A 22,059-nucleotide genomic window follows, 5' to 3' on the forward strand; every position below is an offset into this window, starting at 1 on the left:
AATTTAAAGCTCAAACACTGAAGTGTGGGTCCTTGTTAGGCTGGGAAGATTTCTCAGCACTAAGCAGGGAAGGAGGAGTCAGACAGGGGAAGGAAGCAGCCACATCTCCATGAACAGTGCTGGGCCAGGAGTCCCACATCTCTGTCTCCCTGCTCCTGGACTGAGCGTCTCACAACCTCCTTATATTTTCAAGCAATTAATTATATACTTGTAAATTGGTAAAAAGCCCAAAATTGGCAAAGTGTTCTGTAGTCATAGGATCCATATTGGAACGGAACAATACTTTAATCTTGGATCATTTCTTAGCTGAGAGTCAGTGTCAGCCATCCTTGAGGATCAAAGGTCTAACTTTCTTTAACTCATCCATGAGTCCTGTGAGTTAGTTAGACTGGCTGATATCCAAAAACATGAGGATTTAAATCTCTGCCAACAAATAAAAATTGTTTACAGCTTTGTGGATTAGAAAGACTTAAGCAGCCCAGTGGAAGTCTGGGGATGTTTGAGTCATTTGTAGTTAGTTAATCTTTTGTGGAGGTGAGTGGAAGGGGCCACAAAAATTTGGGTAAGTAACCCTTTATCCACATTTTTAGACTAATAGATATGTGATCACTAATCAGAATTCAACGCTGTGTTACATTAGTGCCACAGGGAGACACTTTCCCTGTCCAGTGCACACTAAAGCAGCTGAACAAGAAGTAACTGCTGCACAAGACAGAACCAAAAAATGTTTCATTGGCAGTAGAGAAATGTGCTGGACAGTTAGTCTGGCCAGACATCTTCCTTCTGAGAACTTCAAATGTGGCATGTCAACCTGCAGCCCTTCTGCAAAGGTCTCCTGTGTCTGTTTGAACTTCCACATATGCAGAGGTGACTAGCTAAAGCCTGGGACGGGGGCATGCAGGAACTGGTTTTGTTCTCTGGTCTATCACTGCTTGTTGGGTGGCTTCAGATAAATCTTCTTTCTGTCTCTTGCTTATTTCAGCAACTGAAATAGTTCTCCTGATTTCCTTTGTAAACTTTCAGACTTAACAAATTGCAAAATGTTCTTGATTCATTGAGCACCCGAGTTCATGAGGACTTGGATTATGTGTATTGCCAAAGCATTATTATTTCCTGCAACAGCTCTTATGCAGTGACATGAAATCCCTAAGGCACTCCTATCTCCTGTTGTGTCTCTTTGGCTTTGACTGACCATTGCCTTTTCTCTTTTTTTCCCCTCCTTTTTTTTTTTTTTTTTTTTTAAAAAGCGTCACTTAGCACCTGAAGTTTTTCAAGAAATATTTGGCATGACGATACAGGAGTTTGACAAGTTACCTCTCTGGAGACGCAACGACATGAAGAAAAAAGCAAAACTCTTTTAATCTCCCTTTAAACAAACCAACAAAAAATGATGCATAGGATATTGTATCATACAGTCCAAACTATTTGGAAGCAACTACTTATCCACCAAAAAGGGAAAATCGCGTAGTGGCACCTCTGTACACAGCAACTGAACAAGATGAACATTTGCCCTCCTGGAACACAGGGAGAAAATATCTGGGCTCAGAAACAACAATGATAGTTTTCAGAGGTGTTGCCCTGTTACATGATATTATACAAGATAGGAAACTGTTCTGTTCTTCTCCCTCAATGATATTCCCTTTACTTCACTCCACAATATGATGGACTTTATTGCTAGAGCCAGGAAGTGCCCTTAGGATGCCTTGTAGACTAAAGTAGTTGTAACCACTCCAAGAACTGGAAAAAAAAAAAATATATATATAAAAAATATATATATGTATGCGTGTTTGCGTGTGTGCGCACATGTATTTATATCTATTCATCTATCTATGTGTGTGCATGTACGTATGTGTATATATGTGTATATATATGAAGAGGAAGACAGATGCTCTGTAGTGAAGGAGAAGCCCTTTGTAACATATCCACATGGTCACATTAAGTCTTTCACACAACTGTTTCTAAATTGGCACTCTTTTGAAATGCCATCTTCTTCATGTGATACAATCTGCAGAGGTGGGCACTCCGCTTGCTTACAGGACATACCAGTTAAATTTCCGGAAAATGGACTCGTTGTATATATTTGCTAGGATATAGGAAGTGAATTGCTGTGTCTGTTGTCAGTCTTCCCTCTTCCACACTTTCTGCTTGAATTACTAAAGCTGGAGCTTAACCAGTCATCTGAATAATTTAAGATCACTTAAGTAATGGGAATGATGGAGAAGAGTCAGTTTTCTTGTAATTTAGTCCAGGAGGTGGGTGGATGGGGGTGGGAGTGACAGAGTGAGAAAATGCTTTTTTAAGTGTGCCCTGGTTCATACCCAGAGATTTTGGGACAGACTCCCTGCTAGTAATTACTAGTACAGCTCATCAGACTGCAGTGGAGTTGTAGGATTTTATATCAGCAGGGAATGTGGTTCTCTGCAAGCTAACATGCAAATTCATCCCTTTTAGGGAGGAATGTTTATGAATTAAAAGGTACCATCAAGGTGCCATGCTCTGCCAATAGAGGCTTTTTGATTAAATTGCAGTTGCTGTTGTCAATATGGCACAGTGCATGGGGCCAAGCACTCTTTTTAGTTAATGTAGTTTTTCACTTGTGCTTGGAAAAGAGGGCACAGACTTTTTTTTTTTCCCCTCTCTTGAAGCATCAAAGCTCTAGCCTTGGTTATTTTTATTTCCCTTTGTGCCTGACTTGGTTTTTGAAGACAGAGTAATCATGCAAGACGGTTTCTGAGCTGCACTGAACTCCTTATTGCTTTCAGTCTTCTTCCAATATGCTGCAGCTTAAAAAACTGCCTGTGTATACCTTAACTGCTTCTGGGCAAGTCCTATACAGAGGAGGACATGAGCACCAAAGTAACTGAATGAATGCATTGTGGCTGCAAGGTCAGCTTTTTCTCTTCCTTGGTGCTTAACTGCCAATGCATACTGCACTAATGAGCCTGTCTCCTGATACGGGAGGGGGTCATTTAGGTTCTGTGTCTGTCAAAGAATATCAAGATTTCATTTTCAATGCAGAAACTTTTGGCACTGGAGGCATCAGAACCTTTGTATTTTCTGTTATATGAGACATTGGTGTTAAAATCTGGAAGTCAAGAAGGGGAAATAGTCCCGTGTAGTTGTGAGATTCAGTATCACTGTGTTGAGTTCTCTGTATCACCAAATGGCATTTCACCATGAAATGTGCAGGACAGCCCAAATCTGCCTCTTCTTCGCTGGTTTAGGGAGTCCTGTTGCAACAGATCACTGTGGTTCCTTCGATAAAATCTGAGTTGAAGATTCAGTATATGAGAGACAGATACAAGGGGTCAGCATCTGCTCCATGTCCCTAGAGCTAAGAGAATGATGAGTCTACGGGACAAGCTGGAGAATGTGATACCATGCAGATCTGGCATCACAGTCCCCACTGAACAGAAGTCCTCAGTGAACACTGTGACACACACAATTGTGAGTAAGCTCTCTGGACGTTACTGAGATTGCAGCAAGGATCAGTTCAACATGTTTTTACTTCATTTTTCAGAACAAGCATGTGAAGGGGGTTTAGAGGAACACTGAGAACTAAATGGGAATGTTAGGGGCACTGGCAGTTTGAGATGCATTTTTGAGTGACTGCTGAAACCAAATCCACACAACGGCAGAACAGCAGTGTTTTACAGTCACAGGCTTTGTGAATGCTGGAGTCTCAGAAATTCAGTGTTTGTCACCTCCAAGGTGTGGCTTAACTTCGAGATGAACATTTGAGTTTTAATGCATTTAAGTATTAAAATTCTCTGCGTTTTGTCAGCCCACATCCTATAGACAATACTGTGTTGCTGCCTCTCAAACATAGTAGGCATTTCAGGTCTTTTAGCCCAAGTCACCTTGACAATAAACCTTTTTGATCTGAAGACTTGCTCTCTCAAGGATGTGAACTGCCAGTCTGCATTTTTCTGTCCCCATCTCTAGATTACTATTGAACTTCTCACAGCATATATGAATACACCACCAGTCATTTCAGAAATGACTAAGCCAGGTTGTTTTCTCTCCTCTCCCTCCTCTCCAAAAAAACAAAGAAAAAAAAAAAAAGTTAAAAAAAAAAGAACCCAGCCTCTTAGCCTGTGAAGGACGACAGGGTAATTTGCGTCTGTCAACTGAGAATTTAAAACTGCAATTGCAGCTTGGGAAGGAATGAAGAGAAGCCAGCTTAGATGCTGCAGAAACAATTAATCTCTAGCTGGATTTTTGGGCCACTGCTGGTTCACATCTCACTGGTGTGGAGCATAGTCCATCAGTTCACAGCCCTCTGCACTAGACTTAATACTGCTTTATTTCTGATTGAGAACATGAAGGGCTTCCTGAGCTTCAATTTCATGCCTATAGTTAATTCCCCTTAACTATCCCAACCATTTACATGTAGACACACCCCAAGAGGTCCCCTGTCCATGAAAACCACACTGCAGCCAGCCGCAGGGTGTGTGTGTGTTTTCTGCAGTGGGCTGTTAGGGACTGTCACTGCAACTTTTTCTGTTCTTTCATCTGGTCTTCCCACCTAATAAAAACAGAAGTGTAGCCCCAGGGAGAATTTTCTTTGTAAGCAATGGATCATTTTCCTAGTAACAATCGTGTAGCATTTTCTTGGGCATTTCTTTGTCATTCCCCTCTTCAATATTCCCTTGAGACATGTCAGGGGTTGGGCTAGATGATCTTTAAATGTTCCTTCCAGCCCAAACCAGTCTATGATTCTATGAATATGCCTTAAGTACATGCTTACGTTCTCCTATCTCCTGCAAAGCATTTGAGCTTCTGATAAAGCCCCATCAAACTCAGTGCTGTCAACAGAACGTCATTGTCAAGAGGACTGAAAACTGATTGCTTTTGTCTATTTTTTCCCCTTTTCTGCTTTAAGAGTGATGTAAGAGCAAAGACCTGTCAAAACATTGCAAAATAACCACACGTGTGCAAAATGGCATTATGTACACATGCGGGTTCTCAAACAGGTGCACATGTAGCACGCACACTCCCCATTTGGAGTCGAGATACTATGTGAGTAGTTAACCTGGAATTTCCAAATAGCGCAGTGTTGAATAGATAGCGGTCATTAAGTTATGAAAGTTGTCACTTGCATGTGTGATTGTATCTACAGGGCTTGTGGATACCTGTGATGTATTGAGTGTGCAAAAGGCAGGGTCAGTTTCCCACATCATGGAAGTGCCAGGTTGGCCACAAGTGATATAATTTAAAAGGCCTCCTCAGGCGTACGTGAACATTTGCAGCACCCATCCCTGGCAGTGCTTAGATGGAAGGGTAATACCCTGTGCAGTAGTCTTCATATTAATGGGGAATCCAGAGATCTGACTTACTGGGGTTTGTGCCCTCTCCAGATACTGGCCTGATAATTTCCATATGAACAAGTAGAGCTGTTCTGTTACAGTGGGAACAGCTGGCCATACCCTCTATACCCGTGCCTTAACTTAGTGTAAGCTCCAGCCTACTGCGAGTCAGAAGTTGAAATAAATATGTTGAAATAAATATGTTGTTCATCATCTCTGAAGATAGTAGAATTAAGCCAACTTGAAGAGCAGATTTGGAAATTACTAAACTGTCCGCTATTTCTCAATGAAGCAATGTGATCTATTGTGGCCTCGGTTCAGGAAGCTGAATGTAGCATCTCAGCTCTGCCAGTGTCCAATCCCAAACCTGCTAAACTTTCTGTACAACTGGAAGAGTAAGTTCTTGTGAAGTTTGCTCACAGAATTTCTTTTTTTTTTTAATTTAATTGTTTGTTATCATCTCATGCTGGTGTAATTTAAGACAGGTTTTAGTGGCATCTCAGAATCATACTTGTTTTCAGTTTGGTTAGTAGCCTTTCATTAAATATGGTTTGTGATGCATTGTGGACATAGCTGCAGTATGCTGTGAAAGGTTAGACTAGGAGAACAGTAAGTTTCTTAATAGCTGTATGTGGGACAAGATAGCTCTGTGGCTCCAGTAGTGCTTTTACTTCTGTCAAGACAGATGTCTCTCCTTACAAAGTCCTATAGTCCTAAGTCTGTGGGCCTAGTGCTGAAGTGCTTGCTGCCCTTTGCCTGTTGCAGTTTGGAAATCCTTTCTCAGCCATGTATTTCAGACGTCCTGCTGTTCAGGGGAGGTCATTAGGAGTCTCTTTTGTAAGTTTGTTACGCTGAAATTAGACACACTTTGAAGTGAAATCCTTTTCTGCAAGCCATGCTTCTCCTGGTCAGGTAATATCGATGGATGGAGAAGTGTTAAGTTCTGGGAAGGAGGAGGGCTGGCATGATCTTGATTTCTCCAGGGTTTGCCAGGGTGGTATTTAGCAGACTTAGAAGAAAATGCAGGCATGAGCCTGTGGTACCTATTTCAAACTGTGGGGAAGTCAAGTTTGGAGCCCATAGCTTATGAGCATCTACCCTGAAATTAATGGTATGAAGCTGTTACAACAAGTGACAGAAAAATTAACCCCCAAAACGGTAAAAATATGAACATCCTCTAAACTCCTCTTGGAATGACTTATCTTGGCTCATCCTGACTTAGGAGGAGATCTTGGCATACTTGGGCCACAGCCTCATAGACTAGGCTAAATGGAAACTGGCCTTTCTCCCACTCCATGATTGCTTTCATTCGGAATCTATTTGTGAAGGAGGATGTCCGTGTCCTGGAAGTTACTTATGGCAGTGAAAAATAACAGTCAATGATAATGATAATGCAATAAAACACGTGCAGGAAACAAGAAAATCAACTAATCTGTCCTGAAATGCCACTCATCTTTCCATGTCGGAGAGACACTTAGGGCTTGACTCCACAGCGCCCGTCCCCATTCAGTTAGCCCCAGATCATGGTCCAGTTCGTGCCCTGTCAAACTTTTTGGCCCTGTCAACACACCTGCTAGAGTCCAGCATAGTCTTCAGGGTAGACACATAGCAAGGTCTGGTCTTGACAGTATGTGGTATGTTTTTACCCCATTGCTACGTAATGAAGAGCTAGAGAGAGCTCTGAGCACTGTGATAGCAGTACAATGCGCCTTTCTCTTCTAATGTAGAAACACCCTTATAGCTGTGGGTTGCAGGACTGCTCTGGCTGGTGAGTTTTGCCTTGTGATTTATCCCACACACCTTTTTTGTGCTTAATAAAATAAGGAACAAAAAATTTATCACAATGGAAAGATACAGAGTTTTTAGTCAGACAACTCTGCTGGCAGGAGCTATGTGATGCCTGCATTTGGCAGGGAGAGAATAAGTAAGTATTATTAATTTCAATGTAAGCATCAGTGCAGGAAGTGGGAATGTAATTGGCCATTAATGTTGTTTGCCTGTATGCAAAATAAATTATTCGTTGCCCAAAGGGCTTCTAATAGGGAAATAGATTTCTGCTAATGATTTCCTAAAAAATGCTTGTCCATGTGACAAGGTAATACTTCCACGTGCATTGCGGTCTTTCTTTTAAGGTAAAAAGAGATGACTGAAGACAAACAGTAACGTGTTTTGTCAGGATCACCACAGTTAATACAAGTGTTGCTCCCAGGACTTGCAAAGCTGAGGCCCACAGGACCTTGCTCCTAGGCATTAGGAAAGGAAGCATTGCAAGCAGCAGAAGCAGCTATGGGAATTCCAGCGGTGCCTTACCAGGCTGAGTCTCTAGCTCCCTTAGGCGCTTTGACAGGTCCCACTGGACACTTGCCTGGGCTTTTGTCACTGAACACCCTTCAGAAAGCACTTCCCTCGAGATGCAAAAGCACTGAAATCAGTGGAGCCTCTCACTGACATCTGCATGCTTTGGAGCAGGCTCTTTCTTGGCTGACTAGCCCCGGAAAGTCTCTGACTGCTGTGTATGCCCACAGCAACGAGCTCTGTATGTCATTACCGTATCGGTCCTTCCTGTCCAAGCAGTGTGGCTTGGTCGTTGCTGACAACTCTTCCTGTAAGGGGGCCTTACAGCTGGGGGCTTTTTTTTTAAGGTTTGGAAACTGAAACTAATTTTTCAAAGGTACATTTTCCTTTAAATCAATAGATTTTGGCAATAGGATTTTTTATTATTTTATTTTTCTTTTCTCCTCCCTCCACATGTTACAAACCAGCATTTAGGGAGGTGTCCCTGTGCTTTCCATTCATCTGTGAGACAGCTCTCAGAATTCTGAGTCTCTGTAAAAGTGAATCAATGTCTTGTCTGTACAGTAAGTCTGCTTGTATGCATAATGAAAAGTTGAGCTGGGTTGCTGTTCTGTACAATTAGTGTTTCCACTGTCATACCGCAAACAGCACATATTGCATTCCCGTGCCACTGTAATCTGCATCACTGTTGTACTCAAGTCAATGAATAAAGTTTGGAGCTTTATTCTTAATCGCTGGATTCATGTTGCCTCATTATTTTTTTTTTCATCTTGCAGAGTTATATCAAAGTCCTCTTACAAAACAGGGTGCGCTTTTAAGAAAGAGAGAATTGAGACATGAATGACCAGAGCAAGACAGATGAACAATTACACAGCTTCAGTGAAATTATGACACGAGGTTTGAAAATGGACACAAGGCTTCCTGTAACTAAGTCACTAGAAATAGATATTCATACAAACCACATAGGAGTATTACTTTTGTGTGGTCAGTTTGTGGTTTAAAAGGACCTGAGATATCAGCAAGGTCAACTAGGTCATGCTGATAGAAACCATTCACAGTCTAAATGGTTTCCTTTCTTTATCCTTGCAAGTTCAGCTAAAATTTTAGTTCCTGACTTGAAAAGATACTTATGTGTCTTAGTATTTAAAGTTAGGTGTTTGCTTAATTACCTGGAGTTAAACCTGCCCAGCCTTGGTCTGGGTGTAGAAGGTAGAGGACGATGCCATTCAAGGAAATAGGGCTATAAAACACCTATGAATGTGCTGAGTGCTCGAGTCTCCAGCAGATCATAGTAGGAGCAGAATTAAGCACACTGCAACTCAGAGGAATCTGTAGCAATTCCTGTCAGTGCCTCAGAAGAAAGACATGTCAAGGGACTTCACTCGTTATTGCATATAGATATGCCATGGAAAAGAAGCCACTCATACACAGCTCTCTAGATGACCTGCCGAACATCACTGAATTAATTTGAGCTTCGTGCAGTTATGGGACCTGCAGCAACCAGAGCCAGAGCCTCATTAGGATTGGCCTCTGGGCTTGTTCGTTAAAAGGGGGCAGTGGTGTGTGGTGGTGTTACTATTTGAGGTGGCCACTGGGGATCAATCCTAAAAAAACCTCAGGGGGTGGGAATCCTGCTTCAGGCTGTTGAATCATCTGAGCTGCAGCCCTCTGTTCATGGGCAGGAGCGATGCAGCATACATCCTGCACAGCATCCTTGAGCCTACAGAAAGCCCCTGCAGCATCAAGATCTGTGCCCTGCAGATAACGTGTTCCCCATCTTCTCTTCCACTCCTCAGTCCTCTGAGACTCATCCCTGCCCTTGCCCTACCTTGATACTCTACACAGGTTCTCTCTCACAACGAAGGCAGAGTTTTTCCCAGGGTTTTACTTCAATGTACTATGTTGGATATATCTAAGGACTGAGTCTCAGATGAGGTGGGGGCGCAGGTTCCTGCTTAGAGAGCAGGAGGTGGGGAATTCAATGCCACCATGAAACAACACCTTTAGCAAAGTTCGTATCTGCCCCATTCGCTTCCCAGGCCATGCCTAGATTTTTGTTGTGTTGTATTTGTGCTGGAACTCACACAAGAGAAACTTTTCTATAAGCAAATCCACCAAAGCCACCTGGAGGCAGTTAGATGCTTCCTTTCTTTGAATGGCTTACTCCAGAGATTGTACTTTTGCTGTCGGTGGGACAAAATCAAATCAAAATCAGAAAATTAGATTAATCCATTGCAACTGCTGGAAATATGACACAGTGAGGGGCAGAAGCACACTTCAGCAAAATATTTAAACGCAGCTTTTTTGTTATCTATATTGCTGCAGTGCCTAGCTGGAAGAGCCCTAATCCTGAACTGGACCATTTGTAAGTACAGGGCGGAGATGACCCCTGCTTTGAACGTTTAATGGGTTAATTTTCAACAGGCATGTAGGCCCATGGACTTCAGCAGGTCAGTGCATGTGTACCAGTATCCCTTGTTTCTGTTTCCTCCATGTTTATAGACATTTCCTGCCCAGCCATTTCACAGCCCTCATTGCTGTCAGACCAGGTATGAATGAGGACATGGCAACCCATTTTCTATCCTCCCCTTTTTAGGACCAGCACTGAGAAACTGCAGGTTTTTTAGGAAACCATAGCCTCTTGTGAGCAAACCTCAGCTGGTAGCACATGGTGCTGTGCAGGTTACCGGTGGGAAGTGCTGGGCAAACCTGAGCCAGAGAAGAGTTAGGCAGACACAGGGATATTTTTAATGGATGCCTGTTCCTCTGAAAACAGGCATAGAGTCTAAGAGAGACCTTTCTTCAAAAAGGTTTTGCGCTGCTTATTTCCCCTTCCCTGGACAACCAGGCATCAGGGAGATGTTACCCCACTGCTCTGCAGGGCAGGACCTCATTCCTCGCCTGCCAGGCTGCAGCCCCCAAGCACTTCCATGTTAGGTGCTCCCTGAGCATCTCCACACAGTTAGGGAGTAAGGAAGGTCTGTGCATGAAGTATCTGCTTAAAAAAACACAGGTGTAGGTCTATGATTTGTCCCTGGAAATGTTCTTGAAAGTTTCCCAACCGTAGAAAAGAAAAAAACAAAGCCTCCCTTTTGAATCAGTCTCACTTACTCTTGAAAAGCCACTGCCTGAACCTCAGCTCCCTGTAGCAACAGTTACCGTGTAGTGCCAGCCCTAGGACATGTCCTGCCAACCCAAGCTCTGGAGGTCCTAAGCAGCAATCCCCAGCTGGGGATCTTTGACCCAGCCGTGTAATGGAGCAGATGCTCCATTACAGCCTTCCGCAGCCCAGAGCAGTTGGGAATATTATCGCCATGAATGCTCTCCTATGTGTAAAGCAAATTCACAAGGATCCGTTCCAGTCATCAGCTCCACAGTGTGACAGTGCCAGCCAGCCTAAATGCATTTTTAATTTCCCTCCAGTTAAATACACAAGCCCAGTGAAATCTAAGTCGAGGGATTCTTTTTTAATTGTTAGACCATTTTTCCCTGCTCCCCTCCTCCCCACAAATAATGTGAGGTTTATGACCCCTGAGTAATGACTGTGGAATGCACTGCATCCTACAGCCATCGCAAGGCATCTGGCAATGGGAATCTTCACAGCATGTCAAAAATACACAGATAATACCACTGTAAATAGCTCAGATCAAAACAAGTCAAATGTCAATGCTAATTCGCTGTCAAGTATATAGCCCAAGACCACTTCCTTCTGCAAAAAGAGAAGCCCAGTTCCCAAGTGTGACTTGCTCTACTGTCGCAAGAAGCTTGTTCCCCGCCAAAACCCTCCCCAAACTCTGAATGAACAAGAGTGGGTTTTTCCCCTTGCTGTTTTATTTTTCTGTACCTTTTGTGCCTGTCTGCTGCTGAGTCTGAGGCTGGGAAATGAAACTTCAGTTTTGCCTGCCATTTTTCTATGGTAAAAAAGGACTCTTGGGAGAGATATTTACTGTTTTCTATGGCTCAGTCAGAGGGCGAGAGAGAAAAGTTGTTCCAGGAGTTCCCATTACAAAGCATTTTTTCACATAGGCTCACTTTTATTTTTTAGGGACTGGGAGATTAAAGAGCCGGCAGCACTGGAACAGGAAGTTTGCTCTATGTCCAAAGGTCAGGTGGGTCCCAGACAGCCACTGGTTCCAGCTCTCTTGTATATACACACTGCAGATTAAAATGTACATCCCGGACTGGTTGTAGTCATGGTAGTGATGGGGGCCCAAGGGTTCGGGGCGAAAGGAAGAGAGGGGGAGCAGGAAAACAGCACAGTGCAGTCTCTCCTCGGGCTGTGATTTCATAAGACAAAGCACTGGGCGGCTGTTCAGCGAGCTTAAGGTATTCCCACGCCCCCACAGCTTTTTCCTGCTATAAGATATGTCAGCATGACTGCTTGTGGGGTCGCTCTCAGTGACATTCGGGAACTGATCCTGCTTAAAAAAACATTTTTTACTTTTTATTTCATTGCATAGAGTTGGGGTTTTTTTTTTTTTCTTTTTAAATGGAGTCAGTTCCCTGCTTTGATTTAAGCAGTGGCCTCACAAAGCAGTTGTGATGGCATGAAAAATGGGTTGGGCACAAGTGGACAACGGGGTCTGAAGCAATAGTTAGAGCAGAACACATTAAACTGCTAGGAATATTGCACACTTTCTGTCATGGGATCACAATCTCAAGTCCATGGCAGAGAGGGCAGGTGGTGGCCGTCCTGTAGTTCCTTTGATTCCAGCAGTACCATCACACCTTCTATGACTAAGTAGTCAGTTAAGAAGGGTATAATTGTATGGGTGTTGGGGTGGAAGGAGAAAGGGTTGAGCTCTGAGACCCATACAGTCTGCGCTTGATTAGTGTCCAGAGCCCAAGACAGGAGAGAGTCTCTGCTAGGCATTTGTGCCTTGGTGAGTGTTATGATGTCTTTGCTAAAACTGGGGCAATATTGTTTGGACGTAAGTCTGGAGAAGGTAATCTCCACAGAGTAGAGCCTTTCTTAGTGACATTTCCAGTCTTCATAGCTGGCAAGAGTAAGGGGCTGGATGTAAATTAATAGTGCATCCCTGGACAGCCTGAAGAAGAAACATCAAAAAGCAAGTCAGGTCTGGCAGGAGCAGACTGACTTGGAGGCTGACTCTGCTGTTGGAGGTCTCCACATCATGCTTGGGAGTGGATCCGTTGTCTATTTCCCATTATTTGGGCTATCTCAGCCCTCATAGCACCAGGTATTGGAGTGCAGAGTTGATTGTAGAACCAATCCTCTTTTCAAGACTAGCCCAGTAAGGCTGCCAGAGGGAAACAGTGCTCCCCCTTGGCTGACTCTTCTGGATTTAGGCTAGATACTGCAGAGAAAACAAAATGCAGCTGAGGCCATTCAAGGAATTCACTGACAAATGCTTTGAGGTCTTTATGTGAACCTAAGTGTTTGCTGTGAAACAGGAGACAAGCTAATAATCGAAACAGGTTTTACAATGAATGAACTGCTGCTGAGAAATGCCTACTTTACAGCCTTGATACCACGCTGGATGTTAAATGACTGCCAGGAGCAAACTCTGTGGTATCTCAGTTAGCTCTTACCGTAATTATCGTTTACAGAGGAGTCCCAGCTAGATGAATGAGGACTGCAATACAAAGGACTTCAGTAAGATTTATTGATGTGACTACATGAATAATTCCCCTTGCAATGATGCATTTAAGAGCACAGATACTGTGGGAGGAGGAAAGCCAGTGTTTGATATTTTGAATCATTTAAAAGTCCGTGTTTTATGTTTTGGCTTTTGCTGTTCCCTCTGCCTGCCCCCCTTCCAAAAAAAAAAAAAAAAAAAAAGAAAAGGCTTAATCCTCTTACTGGACAGGTCTGCGAAACAATAGTGGTTAATTGAAAATAAACTTCTGCTGAGGCCAACAAATATTGGATCATCTAAATGGTCTGCCATGGTGCTCAGGCAGCCCTGAGCACACCGCTTCAATGCTCCGATGTTGCTCCAAACTCTTGGCACTCAAGGTTTGGTTTTTCCATAACTAACTAATTGTTCAGCTTCCTGAAAAGCACATTTGTGCTCTTTCTCCCTCAGGACTGATCCCAGCAGAGGACCCTCCGGAGAATTTTCCTGTGTTCTGCCAGCTCAAGCAACACTGGAGTTGCTAATGCTGCCCAAAGGGTGGACATTCCTGTGACTCCCCTTTCTCCACGAACCCTCCTCCTCTTCTTGTCTTTCTTTCCTTAATCAGATTGTTACATATGGAGGAACATGCCCATTACCCTGCTTTATCTTTGCCTGGCAGACTCCTAGCAGTCTGTGTCTGCTCCCACAGGTTTGGCCTTGCCCCACCACAGTTCCACCAAAGCAGAATTAACCCCTCTACAGGTCCCGGGATTCGATTTATTCTTCTCCTCATGGGGACACCCAGGAAAGCTCACCCAAAATTAACTAAACTAAATTTACTAATCACCACCCCCCTGGGCATTTTCAGCCTGAATTTAAACGTCTTTAGTTAGATTAGCTCACTGTGGAATGGAGTAAACTAAAACAAATTAAAGACATTTAAAATCTGAAGGTTTGGTGAGACCTTCTGCAGATCTCATGGCAGATACTAAAGCCGTTACTGCTCACCAGCTCACCACCACTCCTCTGACGTATGTCAACACCTTAAGCTACAGTGCTGAAGCAACTGAAGATGTGAGCGCTGTGTGCGAACACAGGCAGGTTATTTCAAGGAACCTTCCTTGGTGGTTGAACTGCAGTAGCTTTGCGCTGAGAACGAAGTGCCACAACAATAGTATTTGGTGGGTGGCCAGTGAGAAGCAAGGAGGAGGCAGAAGCCACACTGAACAGGGTCCTGGACAAGATCTACTGAAGTTATATCAAACTTCAGTACTGACAATTACCCGTCAGAAGAAACCTCTTCCTGTAGCAGGAACCCACATGTCCCCTTACTGTATCTGTCTGTTAGGAGGACCAGAAAGGTGTGGTCTAAGATGGACCATATGCACTTCTATAGTCACCTCCTGCCCCACATTGTCTGTTGCGGCTGCAGCTCTGTGCTCCCTGGGGATGGGCAGATGACAGCTTGAATGTACAGGGGCCTCAGGCATTGCGGGACACTCTTTGCTCCTGCCACTTGTGCGTGAGGTGATGCACACCGCTGCCTAACTTAGCCGGTGGCAACCCTAGTGGCCTGTGCCCCTGGGCGACTCTCCCAGTTGCTCCCCTCCTCCGACAAACCCATTTCTGGGCACCTGGCCTGCAGTGTGAAACAGCCTTTGTGTGATATTTTGTCAGCTACAAATAATTGAAAAAAGCCTACATAAAGTCCTAATTGTGTCACAGAACAGGCTTTTCAGTCATCCATCTTCCTATTAAACTTGTGAATTTCAGCTACTCAGCCCTGTTGGAGTTATTTTCCCCTTCCCCTCCTTCTTCTTTTAAGCTTCTATTTATATTCTCTCAGTTGTCTCTGCCAGAAGATCTCATGTGGATACATTAGGCCTTTTCAAAAGGAAAGTTGGATTACAGTGATTTTTCTCCCCGTAGGACACAACAGCTTCATCATTCATAACAGAGCAATACACTATAACTTCATTATAGATGGCATGAAGCTGGCCTATTTAAACAGAATACTTAATGATAGTCAGGAAGGCAGGAGAAATTCAGCTCCACTGGTCTTCGTGGGAAAAGGGAAACTGTTTTTTGGTATTTACTGAGGCTGATTGCTTCTTAATTAATTCTCTTTTCATAGAAAAAAAAAAAAAAAAAAAAAAAAGTGGAAGACTCAGCTGACATGGGTGAGATCTGTTACCTGGTAGTTACTTCCACTTTGACAGGTAGTTTGACATACCCTAACATCTAATATTAATAGCAGACATGGGGGCTGGGAAGTAAACTTGGACTCCTCCATAGTACTTTGCCTCCACTGAAACAAATTGCAGTGTGCTGGTGCTCTCCTGTATGGACCACAGGTTCTCGTTCCCTTCCCTTTCCCACTTCAGCAGCGCTGACCTCAGAAGTGTGCTCTGCTTATTGACTTTGGCTGAGTAGAAGTGGTTTAGGCCTAAAGAAAAGCTGTGGACTGAAAAAACCTCCTTTTTGGGAAAATGCCAGAATAAATAGCCTTCTGTGAGCTCACAGTTGACATCAGACCACAGTTTGCGGTGATGATAGGGGAGGCTTAAAAAAATCCCAGTGAAAATGTAGCAAGATGTAAAAATTAATGGTTTCCCATATTTTGGTAAAATTAGTTTTTCTTCTTGCCTGGGTAAGTTTTAGTGATGCTGAAAGGTGCCAAGAGTTCAGCTCTGTCAAGGCAAGTCCTCCACTGACGGCTTGATATTGCACATGGATTTCTTTGTACCAGCTTGGGAGAGATTTTGATCGATATTGGTTTACTGGTAAAATCCGTAAGTGTAGATGAAGTTTCTAATACTTGTTCAGCTGAAAGCCATGATTTCCCATCCGATCCCCTCAAAAACTAGGACCATGGCTAGTTATGTATCAGAAATGTGTATCAGAAACTCTTAGGAAGCTGATAGCCATGTCCTGTGGTGCCTGTGAGTGTTACATGCTGAAATACAGCGTATTGATACCCAATGAGGTCTGCTGGTGTGAGCATCCCCATGTGGAGTTTGGAGGGGAGGGGAACAAAGAATGCTTTTTACTTCTTTAGCTGGTATTGAACACTGTCAAAGGAAAGCTTGAGGGGCTTCTCTGGAGAGGGGAGAGGGTCTGAAGTGGAAAATAAGTATAAGGCAGAAATGGCTGCAGGATGAACAAATGCCCCGGCTGTTGAGCACACTGTCTGGTCAGCGTGTCTCATACTTTGGCCAGAAGAAGGTATTCTATCTGTCGGGGGAAAGAAAACAATTCATGCTATCAGAGCTCTCTGTAATTTGGTCTAGAAGCAGTTTGGACTCAACAACTGAAAAGGAAATGTCAAAGAATAGGAAGCCAAGAGAGTTAATCAAAAAGACATCTGGTCCTGCTGTCCTTAATGGGAAATCCCCCCCTCCTTCAAGCCACCCTCTTCCCAGCCACGCTCTTTTGAAACAGTTAATGTCTGAGAGAATCCAAAACATTGCTGGAATGTATCAGCGATGAAGCTTTTGTATAGCTGAGCAGCTAAACAGCTCTGGGTTTGTTTGTGTTAGGGCTGATTGTCTTGCCTTTCATCGGTGAAAGTCAGAAATGGCTGGACAGAAGTCAGTGGAGCAACAACAATGTAAGGCCACTTTAAGCTGGGGGAGAATTTGGGCATCTCTTTTATGGCCAGAATCATGAAGCGCTTCACAGGGAAGAAAGAAGACCTCAAAAGGGACACCCACAGACAGCATACTTGCAAATCTTCTGAGATGAAGGATTCATGTCCTGTTCTCCAACAGCATATTCACTCCTCTTCCAGTGAGTAGCTTTGCTTCCAACAACCATGCTGTCCCAGGCACTGACCCATCCGCGCCTCTGTTTCTTCGGGCCCTTTCTTCACTGACTGAGCCCTGGCAAGCTCCCAGTGCCTTCCTGGAACCAAGGGACCAGTCTGGTCTGCTACAAAGCACCCATAAAGGTTGTTCCTGGGGAAAGATATTTCATTGCTGCTCATGCTCCTGAGTGGGTAGTCCAGGATCCTTAACACATTTCTGCAGTAAGCCATGTGGCAATGTCATTTATCACAGCTCCTCTCACAAAACCATGTTCCCAGGGCCTGGGTGGCTCAGAGTTTTGGCATGGGATGTAGAGTCTTTGATCATACGAATCAGGGCAGTTAGCAGAATCCAGCTATTTAGACTTCCTTGGGGAATAAGCAGAGGGCTCTGTTCAATTTCCCATCACCAGCTATTCCCTTCACCCCCCAAATCAGAAAATCTGGAAGACAGCAGGATTCAGCAGATTCAGCACCAGGTCAAAGACATTGATGGGAGCTCCATAAACATACTGAACTCCTGTCAGTGTCTGCTCTATGCTCCTGGCTAGAGGGAAGATAAGGGAGGACTTTCAGGAAGACAGCTGAGCTTGTGACTGATGATCCCTCTTACCTCGTCCCAGCCGTGTGGTGCCACCTGCTTGTGTGGACATGCTCACGTAGTCTCCTCCTTCCTTCCAGCTGCAGGTGCTTGACATTTACCTGGTACTGTCCCAGTCTTGCCTGACTCTACTGTGACCCAACTCAGCCTCCTCAGCTGGGAGAAGAATCTGCCGTTTTAGTTTTCCACCATTTCAGCACGGAAGTTAGTCCAATAACTGTGAAAATGATACTAAGAAGAGAGAGATCATTTGGACAGAAGCAGGGGGAGGAGAGAGAAAGAGACTTCTCCCTTTCAGAGACAGCAGCGTTGTTTTGCTGGCTCAGCTGTCCCTAGGTCCACAGGCTTCATTGCTGTTCAGAGGGATCCACGTATGGACAAAAGGAATTCTCCCCCCTCAGATTATGGCAGCATTACAGCAGTGCGGCCAGGGATGCCAAAGTGAAGAAGCCTTTGGCTTCCTCATTTCTTGGCATTTCACAGGACACACCTCAGCTTTAACCTCAGGTCAGATCTGTCACAAAACCCACCTCTGCTCAGATCTCTCATGTCAACTGCTCTGAAGCAGTTTTATGCCTGCTTGACCACAACCGTCCACAGAGATGTTACACCCTTATCTAAATAGGTACCTGAGACGATATTTGGAAGGAAAGACGACACCAGTGTGCCACCATTGATCTGAGCACATCTCACTGCTAACCCTGGTCTGCCAAGCCATCTTCTTTCTCCATCTGTCCTCCAGATGCCTGCACACACAGAGTATTTGACATGGCTCCCCATCTTTCAGGAAGTTAGCAAGACCAAGTTAATTTTACTGCTGACTGAACTTGGCCTTGCTGAGTAGACTCCTGGACTAGGTTTTCACAGCTGTGATAAAGGCATGGGGAAGAGGGAAAGAAAAGCCTTGTGCAGAGACAGATACCCTTCATGTGTGGAGGAAATTTCTGCCTTTTGTTCTGCCAGCTGGAATACTTTCCCCAAAGAAAGGCAGAAGCCTGACCACTATGGACTGCTGCAATTGGGATGAACAACATCTGGGAGAAAATACCTCAGGGAGCAGCTCTGCACCGTCCAAGTCAGGTGTGATCCTGACTGTCTCCATCAAGCATAACTTCCCTGAAGTCAGTGGAGCGCACCTGTACACAAGCTGTCATGCTAGGATTCCCTCCGGCTTTCGCAATGGAGAGGTCAATAACTTTCACCAGACTTCCACTCATGCGTAAAATAGGGAAACAGCAAGTCCAAAGATTTAGACAAACATTAGACATTAAAGATTTTGCTGATGCCAAAAGGTAAGTGTAACAGAACAGCAATAATATTAATGAAGCAACATACACCTGCTTGGTTTCAATATTTGGGAAAAAAAGAAAAGCATTTAGCATTGCCTGTGGATAAAAGAGGAAATCAGGATCATGCTTCTGCATGTATTGTATTCTGCACATGTATTTAGCAAGTCATTATAATTGTTTATAGAATTTGTTTAGGCTTCTAAATTTATACTTGATTTCTTCTCTGTTTCACAGGAAGCAAAACTGCTAAGATGACAGGATGTAAGGCCAGAGAAGCAGAATCACATCGGTTGAAAGCCACAGCATGGTACTTGAGAACTTTAGCCAAAGGTGATAATCTCACGAGCGGTCACACTGTCTATTAATGCAGCATGAATATGCAGGGAAAGAAACATTAAAACATGTAATCTACAGTATGATCCTCTGCACTGAAGGGTAGGATGTCAGCCACATAAAAAAAGAAACAACTTGAACAGAATGAGCTTGGCCCTCAAGGCTTGTCACACCTGAGTCATCACTAATAGTCATCATCACTAATAATAAGCAGGAAAAAAGCAAGGAATACATGAGTACACAGGTAGGTCACTGTTATTTTATTGGCTCCGAGAAGCTCCACCAGGAAAACCAGGATGCAAGTATTTGCTCTAGCTGAGCATAGTGGCAAACATCTGGATTTCAGCACCAACACTGGGAATATTAATTCCTCGCACTAAGCACGGTCTGAGTATTTCCCAGTTTTATTAAACCACAGAACACAACAGCCTGTTTGAAAAAGTATCCCAAAGTATTTTGGGAACTTCCTACTGCAAGAGGAAGGGGACAAACAGGAAGAACTTGTATTCCTCTGGTATTAGTATTCGTCCCATTGCCACTTGCCCAGCAATTGCTATGGGGCTGGCCGGCAGTCCTGGGATTCCAGAGCATCCTTATCATGGCTGGGAGGGGAAGGAAGGAACAAGCAGGGGATGCAGAGGCTCTGGGGCCTGGAGACGGGAATCTCAGGTATCTGATGTCTTGGTCTTCCAAATAATTTTTAGTTAGTTTGTTTAACTGGTATAATCCTTAATTAGTCTTGCTGAGTTCAGAATGACTACTCACCTGCTTCGAGATACAGGCACAGTTCAAAAGTTTTCAAGACCAGGGCCTACCCTGCTAGATTTTGAAAGCTAGAGCCAAGAAGTAGCTGGAAAGGGCTCTGAGAGAATTATTCCTACATGACAGATATATTTATTTAACCTGTTTTTTCCCCAGTCATTGAAGACTGCTATCTGCTTGCTGGATCTGGTGGCTGAGGCATTTGGCTTGCCTGTCTTTTTGTGCGGTAGTTATGTACTGGCAAGAGATGAGATGTGCTCCAGCTTCAGCTTCCTTGAGCAGCAACAACCCTTTATCTAAACCTGGTCTCGTATGGAAAGTTTCCATGTGGCAAAAGTCACTTTCCGGCTCCACCTGACACACAGATCCTCTGAGAGGTGTCACCCCCTCAAGCAGAGCCTGAGAGGGTGGGGGGCACGCAAAGACCTGATGAGTGGCAGGACAGTGCCCTTCCAGCCCAGCTGCTTGCTTCCCTTGTGAGCCAAAAGAGCCTGCTTATGGCTATTTTCGGAAAATGTTAGGAGGGCCATATGATGGAGGCTTGTTTTTTTTTCTACATACATGGCACTAACATTTCCCAAGGCTGCCTTGGGCCACAGATGTCAATGGTCCAAAAATTGGGAAAGGCGGATTCTGTGAGCCTCTCGTTGGCTTTGTCTTAACTGCCCTCTTCTTGCTGACACCAGGACCCTGCTATTGCACAGAAACAATGATGCTCCCCCTATCACCTTACTCAGATGGGTGTGTGGAAATTACCATTTGTGGGTACTCCAGGCACTTTAGATGTGGGTTGATAGCCAAGAGCTTGGCTTGCAGAGCAGAATCAATGTACGTGGTTTGGGGAACCCACCTATCTGTCCCACCTCTCTCTGCAAGAAAGGGTTCGTTTCCATTGCAGGCCACACCACCATCTTCCTGTCCACACTTCAAACTCTGAGCCAGGCCTGAGCTCTGTTTTGCCCAGACCCCAAAGCCTGTGGGCCCCTTGAGGGTCAAAGCAGTGGGATGAGGATTAATCTCAGAATAACGTGAGCTTGGTGTGACCCTGGTGTGACCGTCGTCCTTCAGTGGAAGGAGGACTAGATGCTCACACAGAAAGCCAGTGGATGTAGCTCTGGCGAATGATGCAGAGCTGGCTTGTGGTTCCTTATTTTTCAGCTCCCAAGGAGAGCAGTTGATTTTCTAGGTAACGGTTGTATCTCTTTCCACAGGAACAGTGGAGTTGCCCATCCAGGTCAGATGCCTAGCCCCTCCTCTTGCCAGAAAGGCCTTGTAATGTGCAGGTATGGCTCCCTTGTCCCCACACTGATGGCTTAACCTTAATTCTGAAGAGAAAACATCCTCTATAACCCTTGTGTATCTTGTCTATTGTAGCTTTCGATGTTTTCATTATTGATATAAACATTAAGTTCCTGCAGTGTCTCCAAAATATTGGCCTCAGGACAGATTGCCACCCGTGCCTTATATTGAGGTCAGACTGTATGTCCACTTCTCCGTTTGTTATTATTTGCGCACTTTGGGCATGCTAGCTCTGTCTGAGGTGATGGAAGTCAGGCAAAAATGTTACCGGAACCCAAGGAGAGGAACATCTTCCTGTGAAATCTGCTCTATCCAGGAGGCAGGTCCTACCAGGAGGCCTTAATGAAGCCACTGGAAAGGGAGAGTGCAAACTCACTGGCTTGGGGTTACTACCAGCCGCTGCCCCGGGAAGGTGGAAGGAGAACCCAGCTTTTCAGCCTGCCAGCCCAGAGCAGGGCGGGAGGTGGGTTGCTGGCAGGCTCCTGCTGGGGGTCTTAGCACCGGGAGCCACCCGGACCACACACAGCTATCCCGGGATAACCAAGGCCTTTCTCCGAATGTGCCCAAAGCCCCACCGCAGCCAGAGCAAACACCATCCTAAACACAGGGAGCAGACAGGGCGCCCCCGCCCTGGCCACAGCGTCGGGGAGCAGCAAGGGGCCCAGCACCCCAGGCACCCTCCTCCTCCTCCTCCTGTCACCGGCCCTAACCCTGCCCTTTTCCCAGGGGACCGGCAGCCGGAGGGGCGCCGTGCCGCGCCGCGCCGTGCCGTGCGGGACAAGGC

At 44.7% G+C, this 22,059-nt stretch overlaps 2 protein-coding genes across 14 annotated transcripts in view; both read left to right on the forward strand.

Annotated features, from left to right (window-relative positions):
- Positions 1–8,335, forward strand: part of ABLIM1 (actin binding LIM protein 1) — a 119,043-nt gene extending 110,708 nt beyond the window's left edge. For all 13 annotated transcript variants that reach the window (XM_009325928.1, XM_009325921.1, XM_009325922.1 and 10 more), the window contains one exon: positions 1,248–8,335. In XM_009325928.1, coding sequence (XP_009324203.1) covers positions 1,248–1,361 — 114 coding nt within the window. In that variant the 3' untranslated portion in view covers positions 1,362–8,335. The remainder of the gene's footprint in view (positions 1–1,247) is intronic.
- Positions 8,336–18,771: 10,436 nt separating this feature from the next.
- Positions 18,772–22,059, forward strand: part of AFAP1L2 (actin filament associated protein 1-like 2) — a 74,842-nt gene continuing 71,554 nt past the window's right edge. Inside the window, exons 1-3 of the mRNA XM_009326045.1 lie at positions 18,772–18,884; positions 21,188–21,210; positions 21,351–21,455. Of these exons, the coding sequence (XP_009324320.1) occupies positions 18,772–18,884; positions 21,188–21,210; positions 21,351–21,455 (241 nt within the window). The remainder of the gene's footprint in view (positions 18,885–21,187; positions 21,211–21,350; positions 21,456–22,059) is intronic.

The sequence above is a fragment of the Pygoscelis adeliae genome, unplaced genomic scaffold (genome assembly GCF_000699105.1).
Source record: "Pygoscelis adeliae isolate BGI_AS28 unplaced genomic scaffold, ASM69910v1 Scaffold4, whole genome shotgun sequence".
Lineage (NCBI taxonomy): Eukaryota > Metazoa > Chordata > Aves > Sphenisciformes > Spheniscidae > Pygoscelis > Pygoscelis adeliae.